Source organism: Podarcis tiliguerta, assembly GCF_965153285.1.
Source record: "Podarcis tiliguerta genome assembly, chromosome: 14".
NCBI classification, from domain to species: Eukaryota; Metazoa; Chordata; class Lepidosauria; order Squamata; family Lacertidae; genus Podarcis; species Podarcis tiliguerta.
The window spans coordinates 47,198,859-47,221,066 of record NC_139547.1 but is presented as its reverse complement, the minus strand read 5'-3'; the positions used below and the strand labels follow the sequence as shown (position 1 = coordinate 47,221,066).

General features: G+C 45.5%; 2 protein-coding genes across 2 annotated transcripts in view; both read right to left on the bottom strand.

Moving 5' to 3' along the window:
• Positions 1-22,208, bottom strand: part of LOC310664458 (uncharacterized protein) — a 541,032-nt gene that overhangs the window by 288,249 nt on the left and 230,575 nt on the right. The window lies entirely within an intron of this gene.
• On the bottom strand, positions 764-21,915 carry TOP3A (DNA topoisomerase III alpha). The gene is made up of 19 exons (XM_083413385.1): positions 20,515-21,915; positions 19,840-19,899; positions 18,815-18,888; positions 18,551-18,626; positions 16,925-17,033; positions 15,807-15,950; positions 14,937-15,107; positions 14,377-14,477; positions 14,215-14,289; positions 13,196-13,278; positions 12,371-12,578; positions 11,398-11,583; positions 10,423-10,552; positions 9,924-10,037; positions 9,660-9,825; positions 8,100-8,243; positions 6,400-6,522; positions 3,009-3,703; positions 764-1,935 (listed from the first exon to the last, which is right to left on the bottom strand). The coding sequence occupies exons 1-19, from the start codon at positions 20,701-20,703 to the stop codon at positions 1,757-1,759; spliced, it is 3,027 nt and encodes a 1,008-aa protein (XP_083269511.1). The 5' UTR covers positions 20,704-21,915; the 3' UTR covers positions 764-1,756.

The following is a 22,208-nucleotide window of genomic DNA, read 5'->3' as shown; positions in this document are numbered from 1 at the left end:
GTTGCACAGGAGGCTGATAGGAATTTATTGCCGAAATCTTGATCTGATCATAAGATGTGAATTGCTTTTATAGTAAGGAGCCTGCAAAATTTGAATAAGGAAAAGTGAATGCTGTTTTTTTAGCAATGTGTGAGAAACATTTTCCCATATGCTCTAGGTAAAAATAAAGGCAAAGGCTATATGCAAAAAATCTGTATCCTATTTACAGTATATTTTAAGCCTGATTCAATTCCTGGAGCTTTGCAGAAATGTTTTTGACCACACCTTGCAAGAGGAAGAACGAACAAACCCCACAAAACCAGACTGTGTCAGCACTATGATGTCACATGTTAGTTTCAACACTTCAACATACTTAGCATTCCACCACTGGAGAACAATGGAGGGGAGGGAAGAGATTGCATCGCTGGCTGATCTGCAGGCCCTGCTCTCTTGAAGCAAAAGGGAAGGAAGCAACCTTCACAGCCCAAAAGGGAAAGAGAGAAAAGGGGGAGCTTTGCACTTTCAGAGTGGTGAGGAAAGGCTTGAAAGTAAGCAGGCAGCGTTTTGATAGAGACACAGAAGCTAGTCCCGGTCATTTCCGCCATAACTATGTGCCTTGCTCTTCCTTCCCTGGCGAGGTGACAAATTCTACACCATCTTTCATTGTGCACTATGTGATACACTGGCTGTTGGTTGTAAGACGAGAAACAATACCAAAACATCACACGCCACTTGTCTTAAGCTAATATATATATATTTAAAGCCCATAAATTACCCAAACCAGTTTGTAATCAGGCAGCAGCTTGCTTTTAATCAGAACATTTACCAGACAACAAAGTGAGTTGGAGAGATGTTGCCTCATCCCATATCCTCCTTCCTCTTATATAAGGTGCTGAGGCTTGCTGTCCTCGTTAGGAAGAAGTAAAGGACTTCTCAGAATGCAGGTGGTATACCTAGTGGCATTCAGTAAACAAAGCTGTTGTGTTCTCCACCACTGTTAGTCCACTGACCTTTAACATTTTCTAGGGAAGAGCAGCAGGCTCTACAGCTCTTTCAACCAGTACAAAGGTTTTGTGACTGACTACTGCTTTGGAAAAGCAACACACACAGTTCAGGACCCATGAAAAAGTAAGATGAGGGTTCGTAAATCACAACCACAGCCTGCACCCCAAAAAATAGTAGCGCTACGCTCTGTAGTCTTGTTTGACGTCTCTTCTTGAGGGTGCGCTTGGCACAAGGTCTCAGACTGCACACCTCTTCAAGCCAGTGTGTGTCAATGGAAAGAAACAGGCACTTCAGGCGAATTCTTTTTGCCTTCGCAAGAATTCTGCTCACAGATCTGTAAAGAAGAGTTTGCTCCTTCCAAAGAATATACGGGTTATAGACTAACTGACAGGAAAGAAAAGTCTCTTGCGCTTTCTGCTGTTCAGGCGGGGTGGGGGGGAAGACTTATTGAAAGATAAAAAGGGAGATCTGTAGGCTGCTGCATAAAGACGGGTTAGTGGGAAGACTTCCTACCGCCTCAAAATTGTCGGACTCTTGAATGCATTACAGCTAAGAGAGCAAAGGCCTGTGCCGTGCCTGGTTCATAGAAAGCAGACCTGACCTTCCACCAGCAGTGGAAGAATGCGAAGGCTTGGCCGCAAAAGGAACCATGCTTGCAAGTAGGCTTCCAATATTCCAGGCAAACACTTCCTCGTTGCATTGTAAGAGTTCCCTCTCGTCCCTCATCCTTCTGAAGGGATGTCCTGGGTCAAATTCTGGGGGCTGGGCTGCTTCAGTGATTCTGTGGACATGTCTTCCTGGTATGGCCAGGTTGGTGGCAAATACCGCAAGTCCGTGGCCTCTTGGTAGTGGGCGCCCTGGCGGAAGAATCGCTGTCTGATCTTTTAGTCTTAGTTCCTGAGCCTCTTGTGTTCCCTTTGTTCGTGAAGTGGTTTGAAGGAAAGGTGGTGTCTGGGGATAAAGAGAAGGAAAACATTTAAGATTACTTCAAATGACAGAAGTGTGCCATAGAAGAGGGGTTGCCACTTCTTCTTTTTTTTTTTTAGGTCTGTGGACACTTTGGAAATTTTGAGTGTGCATCTCTCCGTTCCCCTACTTTGAGACAGAGAAAGGACACACATGCACACTTTCCATTTCCAAGGGATCTGGGTCAATGCTGGATCCTATAGAATTCAATCTGAGCCTTTGAAAGCAAATATTGCTGAAACTGGAAGTGGGAGAAAGCTGAAAAAGGAAGCTGGAAGAGTGACGCTATTTTACATATTTTTAACAGAGAAAAAAGTAACGACGCACAACCACGACATGACCAAGGGGGTGGGCGTTCATGGACACCACAGGAAGACTTCAAGGGTGTCACTGCCCCCAAAAGGCGGCCATGTTGTTAGAATATAAGCAGCCAACTTATACAAGGCAGACCAAAGTATATTGTTGATGGTGGCATCTTGCCCCCCCCCCCTTTCTCAGCTCTGTGAGGGGTGGCCTGCTGCACTGTGAGACCTGAATACTTTTCCCAGCCTGTTTACTCTAGTCCAGCTACACCTACGATGACCAGGAAAAAAAACTCTTTAGGGATTTGCCCTTTCCCCATCCTTGCTAGCTCAGGGATGGTTAAACAGAGAGAGTGAGCACAGCTTGAATACAGGACCTTTTGTCGGCTGTATTTCCCTCTGCTGTCAGCTGTGTGCTAAACTCTCAGAACAGGCAAATGCAGTATTTTAAAAAGTGGAATCTTCAAGGATCTAGCTGGAACCTACTTGGGAAGGTAAGTTTGCAAGCGAAGCCACATAGGATATTGGCAATTCCCTGCCATTTCAAGCCCAAAAGGCACAGAGCTTCAAGTTACCTGCATTTGTATCCCACCATTCCTGTAAAGAGCTCAGGCGGGGTGACGCAGGTGTGATTATTCATCTCCTTCCCCCGCCAGCTTTTCTCCTCCCAGGAAGCCTCCACACACTGGGCTGATTTTAACCCGACTCTCCAGAGTCGAACCCCATCCCCCAAACCATCTAGACCCCTTTCCTTACCTGGTGCCGTGTTTTCGTCCACCCACTGGAAAAAGCCACACTGCTGTTCCCTTGGCTTGGAGCAGGTGTGGAACTGACGCCCTTTGTTGGGTCCTTCTTTCTGAACCGTCCTGGTGACAGCAGGCTGGCCACACCTGCACACAGCTCCTCCTCCTCCTGGGTCAGAGCCGTCACTCCAAGAGCGCCCTGAGCCCATTTCCCCTCTACCAAAGGGGCCTGGAGGGGGCGCAAAGCTCCTGGGCACCCCAGTGTCCCTGCTGTCCGGTTGCTGATCAGCCCACAGGAAGAAGTTGCAGCTGCCAGCGCTGCATTTATAGAACTGCCTGCCTTGGTTGGGTCCTTCTTTCCGGACGGTGAGCAGCACAGCCTCCTCCCCACAGTTGCATACCACCGCGTTGTTCCCACCAGAATTGGCAAGCGCAGGGGGAGGATTTCGGGCGGCCCGTGCAGGAGGGCCTTGGGGAGCATTCGGGAGTGCCCTGTGGCTGTTCCGGTTGCTGTCGGCGCGGTCAGAGGAACGGTTGGCTTGTGAGAGGTTGCTTGCTTGGCTGGACGTCTGCAAAGGTCTTGGTGGCCCTTGAAGGTATTTCAGATCCAGGATCTCCCTCAGGGTTTCATCGCAGCCTCCGATGCAGCCAACGAACTCCAGGGGCATTATGGGCGGAAGGCTGCCCCTCTTGAACTTCATCTTCAACCTAAAGAACAGAGGTGTTATATGTTAGCACCTGGCTACCGACTACATGGAATTGGCAGAAATGACCGGCAGAATCAGAGACCAGGGAGAAGAGACGGTGAAGGAAGATTGGAGGAAATTTAAAGACTATTTACAGAAACATTATAAGATAATGAAAGTTTGATGACATCGGATTGATGGTGAATGGTTATTAGTTAAAAAGTGAATAGAGAAAGATCCAACATTTTGTTAGATTTAAGGAAATGCAAATACCTATTAGACTTTAAGATTATTAGAAAATCAAAATATGATAGAGGGAAAGAATTTGCAGACAGAATATTTGATTTGGAATACAGAGAAGGGAGGTCTGGGGAAGTCGGAAAAATAAGTTAATGCAAAGAATACAAGGAGACAAAAATTGTTTTTAATATGTTTATTTTCTTTTTTGTATTTTGCTGTTTTGCGTTTGTGTGTCGTAGTGCCCTTTTTTTGTTCTTTTGTGGTGATGTTGTTTGTTTATTGTTGTTTTATGTCTATTGTAAAACCCAATAAAATATTATTATTTTTTTAAAAAAAGTTAGCACCTGGCCAGTGTAGACAGCAACAGCAAGTCCAGGGGTTGGGAAGCTGTGGCCCTCTGAACGTTGCTGGACTACAACTCCCATCATCCCCAACTCTTATTCGTTTGTGCTGGCTAGGGCAGCTGGGAGCAGAAGTACAGCAACACCTGGAGAGTCACAGGTTCCCCACCAGTTAACTAGACCATACAGTGGTACCTTGGTTCTCGAACGTAGTCCGTTCTGGGAGTCTGACTCCCAAAACCGTTCAAAAACCAAGACGCAGCTTCCGGAAAACGTTTGCAAACCAGAACACTTACTTCCAGGTTTGTGGTGTTCAGGAGCCGGTTTGTTCGGCAGCTAAGCCGTTCGAGAACCAAGATACCACTGTACTGTGTTATTTACTAGGTCACAGTTCAAGCAGTTGTCTCTAAGTTTTTATTCATTACAGCTGTCTTTAAGCAACTGAAGGCCTGCCAAGCAATAGATGGAGCAGTTATCCTCTGCTGTTCCAGAGGCCAGGACAAGAACCAATGTTTGGAAATTTCAGAGAAGCAGATTTTGGCTGAACACTATGGAGAAGCTTCCTAATTGTAAGAACTGTTCAACGGTGGAACAGACCTGTGGGAAGCGACGGGATCTTTGATGGAGGTATTTGCATACTGCACCGTAGATCCTGCACTAAGCAGGAGATTAGGCATTCTAAGGATGCCTTGCCAAGTCAGCTCCCAAGGTCCTGCAAAGAGGGCACTGCCTATTATCTTCAAAAATGTGCAAGTAAAGCTCTTGCTCGGGAAGGAAACCTAACCCACATAGCGCAGGCCTGTTGGATTGTATCCAATGTTAGTTTGCTCAAAGCAGACCTCAGCTGGTTAGCTCATGGTGCTGATAACGCCAAGGTTGCAGGTTCAATCCCCGTACAGGCGACCTGTATATTCCTGCATTGCAAGGAATTGTACTAGATGACCTTTCCAACTCTACAATTATATGGTTCTATTGTGAGTAGACGTTTGTTGGCTATTATTATTGTTAATTAAATTTCTATACCACTCTTCATCCGATGATCACAGGGCAGCTTACAATCAGGGTGGATTTGATTTGAATCAAATTGATTCCAATCACGATTTAAATCACTAGCCAGTCAGACTTGATTTAAATCACTAGTCAGTAAGACTTGATTGAAATCTGGGGGGTTTTTTACAGAAAGGTTCAACCTTGCTGGCATCCTCTTAACATTGACAACCAGATGAAGGTTTCATTTTTGGAATCATAAATTTTCAGTCTCGTTTTTACAGTTCTATCAAAAATGACTGATTTGGTTATACTATTAGAAATACATTGACAGTTAATTATGAAATTACTGTGAGGTTTAATAAGTTAACTGCTTATATTTGCACAACTTTTCTGCTGTACTTTTTGGGAAGGAGAAAAATAATCATTTCCTTAGTAACAATTTACACAATTTATTTAACTAAAACAATAACATCATAGCATATGTATCCATGTTTGTTAACTGATGTGGTTAAATGATTTTTTTTTTTAAAAACCCAGACAGAGTTTTAACACATATGAAAAACTTAAAACAAATCCTTATTTCCTGATGAATAGCCTTTGGACTAGAATGTATCTTAAATAGAAAACTATCTTTAGAAAGATTTTTCCTCCAAAAGCGTTTTATTTTAAAAATCAGATTTAAAGTAAAATAAAAATAAAAATAATTAATTTTTGTCCACACTGCTCACAATATTAAACTACAAAAATACACAACATGGTAACAAACAAATACAATACCCCCCCCCACTGTCCGCAGTTACAACCCAGTGTCCTGATTTTGCAGATTTGGCTGAGCATTTGGAAAATTTGGGACACTTGAACAACCTGTTTTACAATGGAGGGGAATATTGCAATTCACCCCCCGCACCCTGCAGAACATGGGTTATGCGCCACTCCATAGCAAGGCAACCTCCTGCTACAATTCCCTCTAATGTGTGTGGAGAGCGGATTTATTACTTGACTGAAATGCAAACACACTTCTCTTGCCTCTCAGGAGAAAGCTCCACCTGAATCTTCAACCACTTCAAAAACCTGCCGCTAGGTGTGCACCCTAAACTGTGATGTGAACGGAACCAAAGTGCCTCCCCGTCTTTAGGAAAACACTCACATGTGCACTGGATGTGGTCTGCACACTTCGCAGATGGAGTCGTCCTTGCTGACTTCCAGCAGAGAATCGGGGAACCACACAGCAGATTTACAGGTGGGATAGCCCAAGCAGCTGAGGAAAAACCTGGGGATTTTTTTTAAAAAAAGAAAAAGCATTAAAAGGAAACAGCGGAATAGAGGAGGAACTATGGGAGGGGCTGTAGTTCAGGGGCAAAGAATATGCTCTGCATGCAGAAGGTCCCGTGTTCAAATCCTGAGACGTCCATGTAGGGTAGAAATGTCAGGATGACTAGCCCACAGAAAATTCTTGATTCCCCATAGATATTATCTGTGTGGCCAATTGTAATGTATGGACTCTTCAGAGGCAGGGCAGGGAGTGGGGAAAGAACCCAAATGTCTTCCCCTGATGAACGCATCCCTGTCTGGTCACCTAAGGGTAATTCTTGCTTGTCCCAGGTGACCAGGCAAGTGGTTATTTGCAGACTTTGACTTTGTGGGTTGGCATCACATTGTGCCTGTAATTAGGGGCATAGGAAGGTGCCTTACGAGGAGTCAGACCATTGCTTTGGTATGGTCTACACGTCATATTCAATATTTTCAGACTCTGGGCCTACCTTTAACCCATTTGGGGACCTGCTTCTCATTCAAAACCCAGCCAGGGAGTTCAATCCTGCTTTTCAGCCCAGAATTCAGCTGCTTCTCTACCCATCCCACACCTGATGTCACGTGCGAGGCAGGCGGGTGTGGCTTAACAAAAACAGTGTGGCAGGCCAAAGGGGGAGGCCTGGGGAGCCAAAGTTTCCCCAGCCTCAAACTCTTCAAATATTAATCAGCAGAGAAGGAATACTGTCCCTTGGGCAGAATTTCAAGGGAACGCTCTCTAAGCAGGTCTGGGAACTGCTACCTATCCGGTCGTCCATGGTGAGTAACAATCACCTCCAGACGACCAACAAAGACAATGGGCTCATTTCCTCCCCACCCCCTTAGGTCCCATAGTGACTTGCAGGTATGTATTTACAGTGGTACCTCACAAGACAAATGCCTCGCAAGACGAAAAACTCGCAAGACGAAAGAGTTTTTTGTTTTTTGAGTTGCTTCGCAAGACGAATTTCTCTATGGGCTTGCTTCGAAAGACGAAAACGTCTTGCGCCTTTTTCTTAAAACCGTCAATGCATTCCTATGGGAAACCGTCAATGCATTTCCTATGGGAAACCGTGCTTCGCAAGACGAAAAATTCACAAGACGAAAAAACTCGCAGAACGAATTAATTTTGTCTTGTGAGGCACCACTGTACAGGCTGACTAGCAAAGCACTTTTTGTGAACAAATATATTTGCAGACTCGTTTGTAAGATGGGTGTTGTTTTAAAACGTCAGGTTATTTACTCTCATATTGACACAGAGCTGGGTTATTATTGGGCACACTGAGGGGACTGCTTCGGATCTTGCTGGGATCCAGATGTGGCAGATCCCACCGCCATGCCTGCCTGCCTGCTGCCCAACCCTCCCGCTGCTGCCACCGCTTCTGGTGAGCTCCCACTGCCGCCGCCACCTCTCCTCACTTCCTGGTTATGGGGGGTGGGGCTGCTTCCCTCCTCTGCCACCAGAGCAGCAGAAGAGACAACAGCAGGACCCCAGCAGGAGGGGGCAAATTCTTGTTTCTCTTCCGGTGGCAAAACAGGATGGGCCGCCCCTGTACTGACCCTCCATTCTTCTTGGTCTTCAAGACCATGTCGCTGTTGCACTGTGGACATTTCCTAACAGGATCTGGCATTGCTGGGTAGATTTCTTCTTCTTGTGCAACGTGGGTCACTTCCCCAAAATACTGAGACAGAGCCTCATCCAGCCTGCAAAGACAAACAGACAAAGCTGCACTTGTTTTCCCCCGGCTGCCAGCTGTTTCGGCTCAAAGGATTAGTGGGTTTATAAGTATTTGCACAGAAAACAAAATGCAAGCAAATCAGCGTTCGTTCCTTAGCAGGAAAGATTGTGGAAGGCCATGCCAGAGACCCAGTTTCGGAAGGGAGGGTCAAGACTCCTTAAAAAGGCAAAGGGAGAGAAATTATAGAGCAGGCACAGGGAACCTATGACCCTCCAGAGGCTGTTGGACTTCAGCTCCCATCATCCCTTGCTGGCTGAGGATGATGGGAGCTAGAGTCCTGCAACATTCAGAAGGCACCCCCTCCCACCCATCCCTGTGGTACAGGAAGTGGCTCTTGCCAGGGAATAAAAGTCGAAGACAAAAGAAAATGATGGGTAAAAGGAGAAATGGGAGGGAATGAAAGAATAAAAGCAATAGTCTCTTTTATCAGATGTATTAACTGCTCACCTAACTTGGGAGGTATGAGTAAATACAAAAGAGCGTATTGCAGAATTGTCATTCCTAAGAGAGGCTAAAAGCAGTTTGAGAGGGGACAATAGGTACATCACATTATTACAGAAAGGGCACACATGTGAATACAGGCAGAACGAGGCACTCCCAGCAGACTGCCAATGTTATGAACGGACTGGGAGTGCACAGCTCTCTGGTATTTATTTACGCAATTCATCTTGTGCAAATAAATACCTATAGTAGTACAGCAACGCTGACCACACCCAGTCTATATTCCATCATCCGCTTCAGGAGTGGACAACCAGCAGCACTTGGCCTGATTTCATGTAGATGGCAGGGGTGGGGGGAATTAGGGGAGAGGGGTGGTGGTGGTGGTGGCAGAAAGACAGAAAAAGGTTGCCCTGTTCACTTTTTTGTCTCTGGCGCTGCCCACCGATAGCATGTAGCCCCCAACACATGGGTAGGCAAACTAAGGCCCAATCAACTTCTAAATCCGGCCGGCGGACAGTCCTGGAATCAGCATGTTCTTACATGAGTAGAATGTGTCCTTTTATTTAGAATGCATCTCTGGGTTATTTGTGGGGCATAGGAATTTGTTCTCTTCCCCTCCAAAAAAATAGTCTGCCCCGCCCCAAGGTCTGAGGGAAACAGTTTGCTGACCCCTGCCCCAACAGGGGGGAAAAAGGTTCCCCAGCCCTGACAAAGGCACCTTTCATTTACAAAATGTATATCCCCTACTGTGTACACGAAGAGCCAAAACTAATTTACTGATGACTCCATGGGAAGAAGAGCTATTTGTGCACCTCATGTCTATTGGAACAACAGTAATAAGAGCCACCACGAAGTTGTAAAGCAATGAGATATAGAAGAGCTCAGCTGCCACTCCTAGCTTGGGCGCTGCCGAGTCCTAGAGAGGCAGGAAATGACTCACTTCTTTGCCTTCGCGACAGCTTCGATGAAGACTCGCTTGTACTTCTGGATCTGCTCCCTCAGCACAACAGATTTCTCCTTCCTCCCCTCACAGATCAGCTTCAGGTCGGCTTCCAGTTCGGCTCGGAGGTCAGGCTTAGACATCTCGTAGCCCATGGCATCATAGCCTGGAGGGTGGGAGTGGGGTGGGGTGAACACCTTGTGGTGAGGGAAAGGATGTGAGGAAGAGCGATCCTAAAAGCTCACTTAGAAGGCCCATCCTTACCTTCTACCAGCCCCATCCCCAGCTCCCCAGGAAGGAACCTCTGCTCTGGGGTGAGCCCCACGTACATGCGGGACTTGATGGTCTCAATGTGCTCCGCGTGGGTGGCGTCTGTCCCTGAAAGCAATTGTTTCGGTTAGCACTCGTCAGCAATGAGGGGCCTCCTGCCATTATTTCTCGCACAATACTGACTGAGAACTGTATTCACTACTCACACGCTGGCTTAAAAGACTTGCAAACTGATGCATGCAATAAGCAGGGATACTGCATTTTGCCGCTCACGACACTTACAGCACAAATCAACTCCTGTACCTATTGCTCACCAGTATCTTCAGAATCCACAGCTCCACTGTCACCTTTTATCACTAAAATGCCCATCCCACAATACGTGTAAGTTCTCCGCACACTGCCAAAGGTTTAGGTAGCTTTTAGGCAGTGTGGTGTACAGAGTGTCTTGAGACATGTGACTACACTTCCCTTGAACTGCCTGTAGGGAACTAACCAATGCCGTGCTTCTCCATGAGGGAAATGAGGTCAGCTTCTGTAAGCAGCTGGGGCGGGCTGGTCTCCCCGTCCGTCATCTCCACTGTTGTGGGCTGAAAGCGAGACCCCCTCTCATAAACTGGGATAACCTGTGGGGCAAGGGGAGAGAGAGAGACAGGCAGAGAGAGAGAGAGAGAGAGAGAGAGAGAGAGAGAGAAAGAAATGACACATTTGGAGTTGCTTAACTTAGAAAAAAAGTGAGTAAGGGGTAGGGCTGGGCAATATCTGGTTTTCAACTTTGCTATACATCGCAATTTACCAAAGTCATTGCGGATCAGTGTTTTATTGCGTGAGATCTTCCTTTGCAGCATGGCTTGAGCTCACATGGTGCTGCAACAGAAAAATGAGCCAGCTGACACCATGCTGGTCTCAGGTGCTTGACAGGTGAGTGGGGAGCTCAGGATCTGGCCCGCTGGGTTGAAAAGATTCCCTGCCCTCGTAATAATGAAATACTGAATGGTTTAGTTTATATAAAATATGCAGGGATTTATGTTGTGAAAAGTGAACCATGGAAAGAGAGGAAGAGGAGTCATTGATATTTTAAGGTTGCTTAAGTGAATTTTCTAAAATGTAAAACAGAAATATAATAAAAATTATATATTATATAAAACGAAAGAAAAGGTTCCCTACTCCGTGGGCTGGGCAGAAGTTTGGCAGCATGGTTTTTTTGTTTTTAAAAATCACGTTCTTATGAAAAGGGAATAGAGTGTATGCATAGCCAACATATAGCTACCACTGGTCCTAAAAGCTCTGTTGGCACACCATACTGTTTCCTTAAGTCTTTTTTTTTTTTTTTTTTTGGCCTTTGACATTTACAAATGGAGGGGCAGATTTGGCCCAGGGGATCTCTGTTGCTGACCCCGCTACTGAGTCTGACCATACTGAACAAGTCCCACCTAGTCCTTGCTATGCGTGAAGGATCAAGCACCCTCACCTTATCGCTCCACTTCTCGTAAGGATAGACATCTAGGTAATTTCTGGCCAGGATCATCAGCCCATGAGCTACAAAGCGCTCGTTAGCAATGTCAATCTCCACGGTTGTTTCCTGTCCCTTCGCATCTTGTGAACAGCAGGCCAGGAAGTGGCGCACAATGAATTCATAGAGCCGCTGGTCATTCCCCTATTAACAGAGTGCAAAGGAAAATGCATAATATGTGAATGGCATTTGAGAGGACAACACAGCTTCTGGTTCAGTTCAGGGAGACAGCTTTGGGCAGGGTAGAAAACAGGTATATAATAAACAGAAACAACAAGCAGCAAAGGATTCTAGAGTGTTTCACAAACTTCTGATAACCATGACACTTTAATCTGAATGGGAAACTTGCATGCCCTTACACCTGAAATGGCCTGCCATTTAAAGCATGATAAGGTTGAGATTACTGTAATGTGCTGTCTGGGGCTGCCCTTGGCTTTGGAAGCCCCAATTGGTCTGCAGGAATATCTTTGGTCATTCCCCAAGTTGGCAAGGCTCATTTGACAATTAAAAAAAAGCCTTTAATGTTATCGGTCTAGTCCTGTGGAACTCTCTGCCAATACAAATTCAGCAGGCACCATCTGTTCTAAATGCCTGCTGAAAATGATTCCATACTGCCAGATCTATGCAGGCAATGAAGAATACATCCTTTCACAATGATTAATTGATGCCGATTTTCAACTTTTTTTTTACCGTTTCTATTGTATTTTTTAATAGTTTTGTTTCTATAAATCGCTTCGATTTAATTTTTAAATACTTAAATAAATTATAACGAAGCTCCACCATCATGTTTCTCAATAAGGATAACCTGTCATGGCTCCTCTGCCAAGTGGCAGTTAGAAAAACAAGCCAGCCAGTCAGATTCTTAAGAGTAAACAAGGCAGCATATGGTGTAATAAACAAGAAAAAAGCGACCCCAACCACATGGGCTTACCTGCAAATTTCCTGCGTATTTTGTAGGATGAATAGGGGGGTGGGCCTGATCTGATTTAGTTCCACTACGTGGGGTCGGCCCACCCTGGTCTAGAATCCTTTGTGCAAAGGCTCCCCAGTGAGGGTCTTGCGTTTGAAGTTGCACCAAGTTGGGAAGGTTTAAGTCTTTAGGAAAAATGTTGGTCTCTGTTCGAGGATAACTTATGTACCTTAAAAATAGGAAATAAAGGGCCATTAAAAAATGACAATTTATAACATAAAATAAGCATTACTTTTAAACAAATCTACACCTAATTTTGTTTAAAGGCCAGATGTTTTTTAGTAGCAGATATTAGCACTCAACAAGCCACAGATATAATACTGCTTTGGCCCTGTATACCTGGAGAAGAGTTTCCGGCCCCATCCTCCAGCCCGGACACTGAGATCCAGCTCCAAGGGCCTTCTAGTGGTTCCCTCACTGCGAGAAGTGAGGTTACAGGGAACCAGGTAGAGAGCTTTTTTGATAGTCATCCACGCCCTCCCAGCAGATGCCAAACAGGTAAACAGCTACATGATTTTAAAAAGACATCTGAAGGCAGCCCAGTTCAGTGACGTTTTTAGTGTGTGATGTCATATTGTGCTTTTACTTTTAGTTGGGAGCCTCCCAGAGTGGCCAGAACAACCCAGTCAGATTGGTGGCATATTAATAATAATGATGATGATGATGATGATAAACCATTAGGACTTCCATGTGATCCATCGCTCATCTTCCATTGTGTCTGCTTCTGGAAATACTGACCTGAATGTTTTATACAACAAACACGCCACAAACTACTGCAGTTTTTACCCCTGAGTGTAGAGCTTCTCAGCGATTTTCATGGTTTCTTTGGCATTTATTTTCAGCTTACGGGAAGCCAGCTTCTCAAGTTCCTGTACCGGAGGCAGATGGGGAAAATATATGCTCAAAGGACTGCATCGCCAGATGGTCAGTGTGCAATTTGACATTAAAATAAGCTGGTCTATTAGCTTCGGAAAGACCATAGCACGACTAAAATACTAATGAGGGCTTCCCAAACCAGGTGCCTTCCAGATGTTGTTGGACTGCAGCTCTCATCAGCCCCAGCCAGCTTGACCAACAGCCAGGAATGATGGGAGTTGTAGTCCAGCAACATCTGGAGGACTCCAGGTCGGGGAAGACTGTTCTGGTAAACACGCCAAACTCTGAAAACTGTATCCCTGGTGTCTCAGCACCAAGAAACAGTAGGCCTGATAGTCACATATTTCAATTAGTAAAAGACAGAAGAAGAGTTTGGATTTGATATCCCACCTTTCACTCCCTTTAAGGAGTCTCAAAGCGGCTAACATTCTCCTTTCCCTTCCTCCCCCACAACAAACACTCTGTGAGGTGAGTGGGGCTGAGAGACTTCAAGGAAGTGTGACTGGCCCAAGGTCACTCAGCAGCTGCATAAGGAGGAGCGGAGACGCGAACCCGGTTCCCCAGATTACGAGACTACCGCTCTCAACCACTTCACCACACTGGCAGCATCTTCCAAAAGCTTCACAAGTGGTGTAGGGCAATGTCAGAGCTTTTCAGACTTATCAATACTTCCCTGTTTCTCCTGTATGTTGTACTTGATAAATATTCCACGAGTTCTAAAGCTGAGGAATTCAAGGGTTTAGCCTAAGGAACCCACATCTTTCATACATTCAAAAAGAGAATATTTGTGGTGAGCCTCTTTCTATGAGGCTTTTCAATAGGACATTGATTCAGAATACGAAGTCAAGTAAAGAGGTCTTGATTAGTTGCTCTCTTGAGAGCCATTTCCATTACGTCCTAATGCCAGGACCCTCTTTTCATAAACGTACCACGGTGTCTAGTGGCAGGGGTCTCCATTTACTCTTTGGTCTGCTCCCGATCTCCACAACTGTGGCAACAGGATCCTAAGAGAAAAACAAGCAGCAAGAGTGAGCAATCTCCGGGGCCTTGGAATGCTAAGAGATTGCAGACCGGACTATGTAGTTTCTTACCTCCATGCACATTTGGTAGAGAACAAGGCATGCTGTGTGGTTGAAGAGACGGTTCCTCTTCCAGCTGAAGTCCACAGTGCCTTCCTCATGGTCATGAGTCACTGCAGAGAGAAGGCAGATCACTTTTGACACCCAGCGTCACAAAGGTCATACAACACAGAAGCAACGCTCTCAAAGCAGGAGTGAGAAGCTTGTGGCTCTCCAGATGTTTTGGACTACAACTCTCATCATCTGGGCCATTGGACATAGCTGTAGTGGGTCCAACATCTGGAGGGCCACAGGTTCCTCATTGTTGATATTTACATACAGAATTGTGCTGGGGGAGGGCGATTCCACTCAACGTCAACAGAGGACAAGGTCCAAAATTATGAGAAAGACAACACATTTATTTGTGGGTAAAAGCAAGCTCCTAGAGTGGCAGACAAATGTTTTGTCAATGCAAACAATTTATATAAACATAAAAAAAGTTTTTGCAATTTACATTATTTAATAAGAAAAGATAAATTGCAAAACCTTTTTTTTAATCTTTTACTTTCTACATTTGATATTCTGAAACATACCTTTAATTTTGTAAAACAACTCAGGAACAAAGGCCTGAATGGCTTTAAACCTTTCCACCACAAACCCCAGTGTTGGGAACTGACAACTTCCGTAGCTGATCAGCTGTTCTGCTAAAACGTTGGGGAAGAGTTTCTGGAACCTCAAAGTCTGGAATCGGGTGAAGGCAGCACCTAGGCAGAGAAGAGAAAATAAGCCAAATGGCCGTGCATCCATCTGTACTGGAGAGACAGGTGTTACTGCACAGGACTAGCCATGAGAGTATGTTTCTAGTACAGTGGTGCCTCGCAAGACGAAAAGAATCCGTTCCGTGAGTCTCTTCGTCTAGCGTTTTTTCGTCTTGCGAAGCAACCCTATTAGCGGATTAGCGCTATTAGCGGTTTAGCGGCTATTAGCGGCTATTAAAGGCTTAAGGGATTAGCGGATTAGCTGCTAAAAGGCTATTAGCAGCTTAGCACCTTAGAAAAAGGGGGTCGGGAGCGAAAAACCCCCTCAAGAATCGCAAAACATTTTCGTCTTGCGAAGCAAGCCCATAGAGAAATTCGTCCTGCGAAGCACCTCCAAAATGGAAAACCCTTTCGTCTAGCGGGTTTTCCGTCTTGCGAGGCATTCGTCTTGCGGGGCACCACTGTACTTAAGTTTTTTTTAAAACAACAACAACAATTGAAAATATAACAAGCAGTGCATTACCAGAAAGCTCACAATTTTTGGAAATACACCACATGCAGAGCAAATACCTGTGCTTTGAAAGACCTTTCCCAATAATATGCTAGTATCATCTTTATACTGACTTATGCCACAATATCCATTGTGATCCAAGTATCTACGAGGGGTATTTATATGTGGATAAACTATGCCTTTCTCTCCCATACCTATCCTGAGATCCAACTCTTGTCTGACATCCACAGCATCGCTAATATTTTGATTGGGCTGGGTGAGGTTCTCACAGGCAGTTCTGATGGCACCAGGCGTGATCTCGGAGAAGCGAGCTCGGAATACCTGGAGGCTCGGCTTCACTGTCCACCAGAAAGAGAGATTAATGGCAGATTTAGACAGAGGAAGCAACATGATTAAAATATTTTAAGATATCTCAATAACATCCCAGTGGTCCACAAAACATAGCTGACATCTTTTATCTCATAGTGCTATTGTTAAAGAAGGTGCTTTTAAGTCGATTTAATAGGCCGTGGTAAGAATTAGGAGAGAAAATACTTTTAAGGCATGTTGGGCTCAAGGTCCAATAGATGATGAATCTTTAAACTGTGGCTTGTGGACCACCACTGTCCAGGTGTGCTTTTGGGTAGTCCATAAGACCATCTCAAAAACAGAAAATACTGCTGAACGTAATTTCCAAAGACAAACTTAATAAGAGTTTGTATCGATTCCTTCATTCCACAAATAGGATTGATTCATGCCAAATTCTGAATTAAAACTCAGCTCCTTCTACACTCCAAAGCAGCTGCATTTGCACAGAGTAAAGGGGAAGCATTACCAGATGGCAAGCAGATGTTGCTTCCTATTCACATGCTTTGCAGCACAGACACTATGAATCAGGACCAACTCTTAACTGAAGCACACAGTATAGCTGCGTCAGAATGCAGAAGGAGCTAACTTCCAGAAGCCTTGTCTATGGCTTCCCAGGTAGATATTAGAAAATGTGATGGTCCACAAAATCCACAGCAAACTAGAACAACAGGGGCACAATGGGTACAAATGGGTATAAATCCCAGTGCTGCGTGGATCACTGTGCAAGAGTGGGAGAATTTGGAAGCAGGCTCAGAGGCCCAGATTATTAGGCACCACATTCTCTGCTTTTGCTCCACTATAATACAAGCATTTCAGGTGGAGGGGAGAGGAAATCACTGCATTGAACAGACTGGGCTGCATCTGGGAAGGCTCTGCTTGAAGGAAGAGGGTTGGTCTACGTGCATTTCACTGCCCTAGGATTCTGTTAAGGAGGGTCACATTCTCACACCACAACCCCACACACCTGCTTTGCAAACGTTAATGATCTCGAAGCCAATGTTCTCTCCTTCGCGATCGCAATCTGTCCAGATCACCAGAGCCTGGCACTGCTGAACTTCTCGCTCAAGTGTTCGCTGGAATAAGTAGCGGGACAAGATGAGAGAACAGGGAAACAAGCCAACCACAATGCTGCCGGTTTTAATTGCTACCTACAACATAATCAGCAGGTGACAAGGACACAGAACACATTTCTACAGCTAACAGGCAAGACACACCATGCTCCCAGGCCTAGGCCAAAATCAATGGGACTTACTTCCAAGTACACATGCGTAGGATTTTGCTACAATAATGAAAATCTATGCACACCTACCTAATCTCACTGATTTCAGCGGGGATTGCTTCAAAGCAAGCATGCACAGAATCAGGCATTTCAGGGGGCATTTGAGAACAGAGGACACCAGTTTTCCCATTGCCTTCTCTGGCTTTAGTATTATTATTTTTTACTGCTGTATTGTAGATTTCATTTTAACCATGTAGCTATTTATGTTTTCATTGTTATTGTTTTGTGTCAGGCGCCAATCTGGTGCCCTACAGGTGTTTTGGACTACAACTCCCATCATGCCCAGATGGGGCTTCTGCTAAGATGCAATTCAAAACTGCTGGAGGGCACCAGACTGTTCTACATAACTGTTAAGTTGTGGAGGTTGCGGACTCTCCTTCCTTGGAGGTTTCTAAGCAGAGGCTGGCTGGCCATCTTTCATGGATATTTTAGTTGAGATTACAGCATTGTAGGGTTGGACTAGATGACCCTTGATGTCCCTTCCAATTTTACAAGTCTACGATTCAAAGTTGTCTTGTGAGTACTAATGAGTGGAAAGATGGTGCATATACATTTAAAATAAAGAGTTCCCATGTGCCTCAGAGTATGCAGTACAGTCGTACCTTGGAAGTCGAATGGAATCCATTCCAGAAGCCCGTTCGACTTCCAAAACGTTTGGAAACCAAAGCGTGACTTCTGATTGGCTGCAGGAAGCTCCTGCAGCCAATCAGAAGCTGCGGAACCCCCCTTGGATGTTCGGATTCCAAAGAACGTTCGCAAACCAGAACACTCACTTCCAGGTTTGCGACATTCAGGAGCCAAAACGTTCGAGTACCAAGGCGTTCGAGATCCAAGACACGACTGTACAATGTTTTACCTGCCCCCCAATCACCTACTAGCCAGTTTTAAAGGGGGAAATTGGCGCCTGCTATATACAAGCCTGGTGAGGGAGTTCAGCCCTGATTACAGACTGACATGGTTTTACATCCCATCGCATGGATTTGCAAGCCCCAACATTTCTGATCCACAGTACAATGCAGAGGCAGCAATTGTGACATTTGTGGTGTCTGGCCTTGGGGCAGAATGCCTTGAGTCATAATTTGTGAAAAAGAAAGTAGCAACAATACTGCAGAGTGCAACTGCAAGTTCAGGCTATCGTAACAGTTTGCAAAAAGGCCGCTTCAAAAAGCAGGCAAACCTGCCCCTGCTGAAGGCACAAGGGATGCAACTGGAAAATATTCCTAGGCAAAGATCCTCAGATAAAGATTACAGGATGGTAGAATGGTAGAGGATAACAGCAGTTACAGCAGAAGGCATTGAAGCAACACAAACCTTAATGTCCATATAGTTTTCAGGGCAGAATGTCTCAATTTCGGCATCAAAGAGGACAAGTGGATTGCAGCTGTGCCTGAATGTCAGCAAAATATACAGTCAAACAACAACAGACAAGAGCAGGCAGCAAGTCTAAAGAAATGCCTTCCACTTTCTAAACACATCTGCTGCGGTAAAGGTAACGACTTCCTGCAGCTTCTGTTCAAAATCTCAGCATGTAACTGCAGAAATATGAACTATCCTTAGAGATCCACTCATACATACCATTTTCGAAACGGAATCTTAAAGTCTTGAGCCAGCAAATGTCCAGAAACAGAAGTCATCACCACAGCTACATTCTGCAGAAGCCAGAGGAACAAGGGTTATTCCCTGTCAGAGCCAAAGAAATGCTTAAAACCCTCCGCCTATAGTGGGCTTCTAAGATAAAGTCCTCTCAGGGTCATTGTAAAGAGATCAAGAAATAGGGTTCAGCCACTGCTGTGCACAAATGAATCTGGCTTCCTAAAGAAGAAACAGAGACGTTTCCAAAATTCAAACACTTTCAGTTTGTGTGTTCATGTGTATATACACACATATATACATACACAAATGTGATAAAACGAGCTTCAAAATTACAAGGGGGAATTTATGAAAAATACTTATTCTATTTGGCTCGGTTACTTCCACAGAATGGAAGTTGGCAGAATCCCCAAGGACATGCTCTATGGCAGGCTTCCTCAAACTCAGCCCTCCAGATGTTTTGAGACTACAATTCCCATCATCCCCGACCACTGGTCCTGCTAGCTAGGGATCATGGGAGTTGTAGGCCAAAAAACATCTGGAGGGCCGAGTTTGAAGAAGCCTCCTCTATGGGGAGCTGGCTTCAGGTACCAGGCCCATTGGCGGACCATCCCTGTGTTACAAAAATGTCTGCAAATGTGAAGTGAAGGCTGGCAATGTCAGTGCCACCGTGCAGGAATCTCTTGCATGAGACACTAGTGCCTGGAGACAGACTGTCATATTGTGTATCCATAGAAAGTGACCAGAGGAGGAATGACCACTGGAAGGAACATAGAGAGTGAATCTGCACTGATTTGTGGGGTTGACCTCACTTACCTAAATAAGCCTGAGTGAATTCAACAGGACAGGACTTACTTCTGAGTAGACATGCTTCAGATTGTGCAGCAAATCTGTGTAGTAACTACCACTATCTTTTGATGTGGATTAGAACCTGCCTCTCTTTCTCTCTCACACACAGTTTCATCAGATCAGTAGCAAAGCACAATGGTAAAGGATAACTGGATACATACCTGGCCAAACATATGATACTGGCATTCGTAGATCTTGTTGAACCTGGAAAACCCTTCTCTCTAAAAAGGAAGAATTCCAGGACATAACAAATTAGATCAACATATAGCTAAGATGTGTAACGTTTACAATGAGGGTAATCCTGTATAAAATTATTCCCATCTGTATAATTGTCAGGCACCGCTGAAGTGACAATAAGCATACATTCTGCTGTGTGCAATAACTGGGAAGACTGATATTTGGCATCTTTTGAGCATATCTACATGCAGCAAGAAGACAGGAGTGCCTGGCGTGCTCTGGTCCATGGGGTCACGAAGAGTCGGACACGACTAAACAACAACAACATGCAGCAAAATACATGCCTGTAATCGTCACAGGTTGCATACTATGCTCAGGTTGGATATAGGTTTTTCCATATGGGAACATTGTCACACCGGAACCAGTCCTCAGCTGCCACCACACACCTCTTCAGGTATTACGGTGTCTGAATAATCTCCATTTTTGACCAGCAGCACTCTACAGCCTTTCGGTTTGTGATTCTTTTTGCGGACCAATATTTCATCAGAAGTGCCGTGTTTTAGCGGTATAGAGAGTTTTACTCCCCTCCAACCAAACCTCGGGGTGGGGAAGACAACATTCAAATAAATAAATATTGTATCACTATTGCGCTCTCCTACCCTCCTCATCCTGCTGTTGGAAAGGATGTCTGCAATCCCCCTGGCAGCATCATTTTTCTCTGCCACGCAGAGAACCTTCTGGATGTTTCGGACCATCGTGCCCTCAGCAGCCTGAGAGAAGCAAAGACTCCAGGATCGGAAGAGCAATCCAACTCCACAGCGGGCAAACAGTCTGCTCTGACCAATCATCCTGAGAGCTGGGCCCAATTCCCAGCCTGCCGAGCCATGACGGAACCTTCCTCGCAAGGCTGCTTTGTCTGTTTATAAAGCCACCATGGAAACAATGGGATCAGCACCAAAAGTTGGTTAATACGGGATTATAACCCAGTTTCGGATACAGTGGAAGACAGCTCACTTGCCACAGGTGAACCGTGAAAGGTTGCAAAAACAGCTGGATGTTCTGATGTGCACAGGTTCCCATTTCTTACAAACGTGGACTTGTAAAGGGATGGAGTTCTTTGACAACCCAAGGCTGTTGGACTAGGAACTGGGGGGACCTTCTACACCGGAAGGCCTGCCAACGTGCTCCGCAGCAGGAACTCCCGTTTCAAGAGGAGACCATTCAAACCAGCACCAGACTGCGTTTCCCTCAGTGTCCAAGGCGGAGGAAATCAGTATTGCCGCTTGTCTCTGGTCAAAGCACGATTCTGAACTTATCTGACCGCTAGATCCTACTCCAGAGTGCAGACCACCAGGATTCAAGCATGTAAAACCCACTGGCTGCCTTTTAACTCCAGAGCCAGCACTGCCTCTCCCACCTCAAGGCCAAGCCCCCCCTCCATCCACTCAGCAGCTGCTTGACCTCAAACAACGCCCCCCCCCACGATGGTCCTTTTCGTACCTTTCTGCCCCACCTTTCTTTTCTTCCCAAATCTAGCTTTTTCACTCTTTTTATTATTCCCTCCCCCAGCAGCAATAAATGCCAATCCTACGTTGTTGCTTTTTTAAAAGCCCCCCTCTCTCTTGAAACCTTTTACTCCGACTTTTGAATAACCTCCTACCAAAAGCTCGCTCCCACCCCCAATTTTAAACAATACAAAACAAAGACGTCAAACTGCCCCTCCCCCCAAAGCTTTTTCTCAGGGGTCGCTTTTCTCTGCCTGTTTTGCCCCCCCCCCCTTCAATTCCTCCTCCCAGCCCTCCCTCGGGTGCTTCGCCCCCTTTTTCTTCCTCAGGGTCTCCCCCACTTTCTCTCTCTCTCTCTCCTCAGACTTCCCTCACTCTTCCCTCCTTCACAGAAGAGGAGCTTTCCCGCCTGCCAGCCGTATTCCGCGCCGTCGTAAACGCAGGACGCGAAAGAGAAGCGGGCAGGGCGGGTTCGTTTCCCTTTCTGTGTTGCTTTACGGCTTCTCCGAAACAGAGAGCGGCGGAGGAATACGCAGCAGTAGCAGAAGCGGGAGGCGGTTGCGCGCGCTTGAAAACTACCACTCCCAAAATGCCCCGCGGTGGTGGCTGACGTAAACAACCGAGCTACTTAATTTTTTGAACCGAACTTTTTTTTTAACGCTGTTTTCAAGTAGTATTACATTCGCCAGTTCTGTGCTGCCTCTACTTTTGCTGTTTTTAAAAAGGGGGGGGGGACGAAAAGCAGTGAGGGGAAAGAGGGAACTGCAACACCCATGATGCACCGCGGTCGCGCGACCTCCTTCATATTTTAAAATTTTTATATATTCGCGCCTTTGCAGCACGAACTA

Bases quoted from the DNA above. Each gene is read 5' to 3' on its own strand.
- TOP3A (XM_083413385.1), bottom strand. From the start codon at position 20,703: ATGATTGGTCAGAGCAGACTGTTTGCCCGCTGTGGAGTTGGATTGCTC. The intron at 17,034-18,550 runs GTTTGTGTTGCT...TACTTATTCCAG, and splicing joins AAAACTATATGGACATTAAG to CGAACACTTGAGCGAGAAGT. The intron at 15,951-16,924 runs GTGTGTGGGGTT...TCTGGTGGACAG, and splicing joins CATTAACGTTTGCAAAGCAG to TGAAGCCGAGCCTCCAGGTA.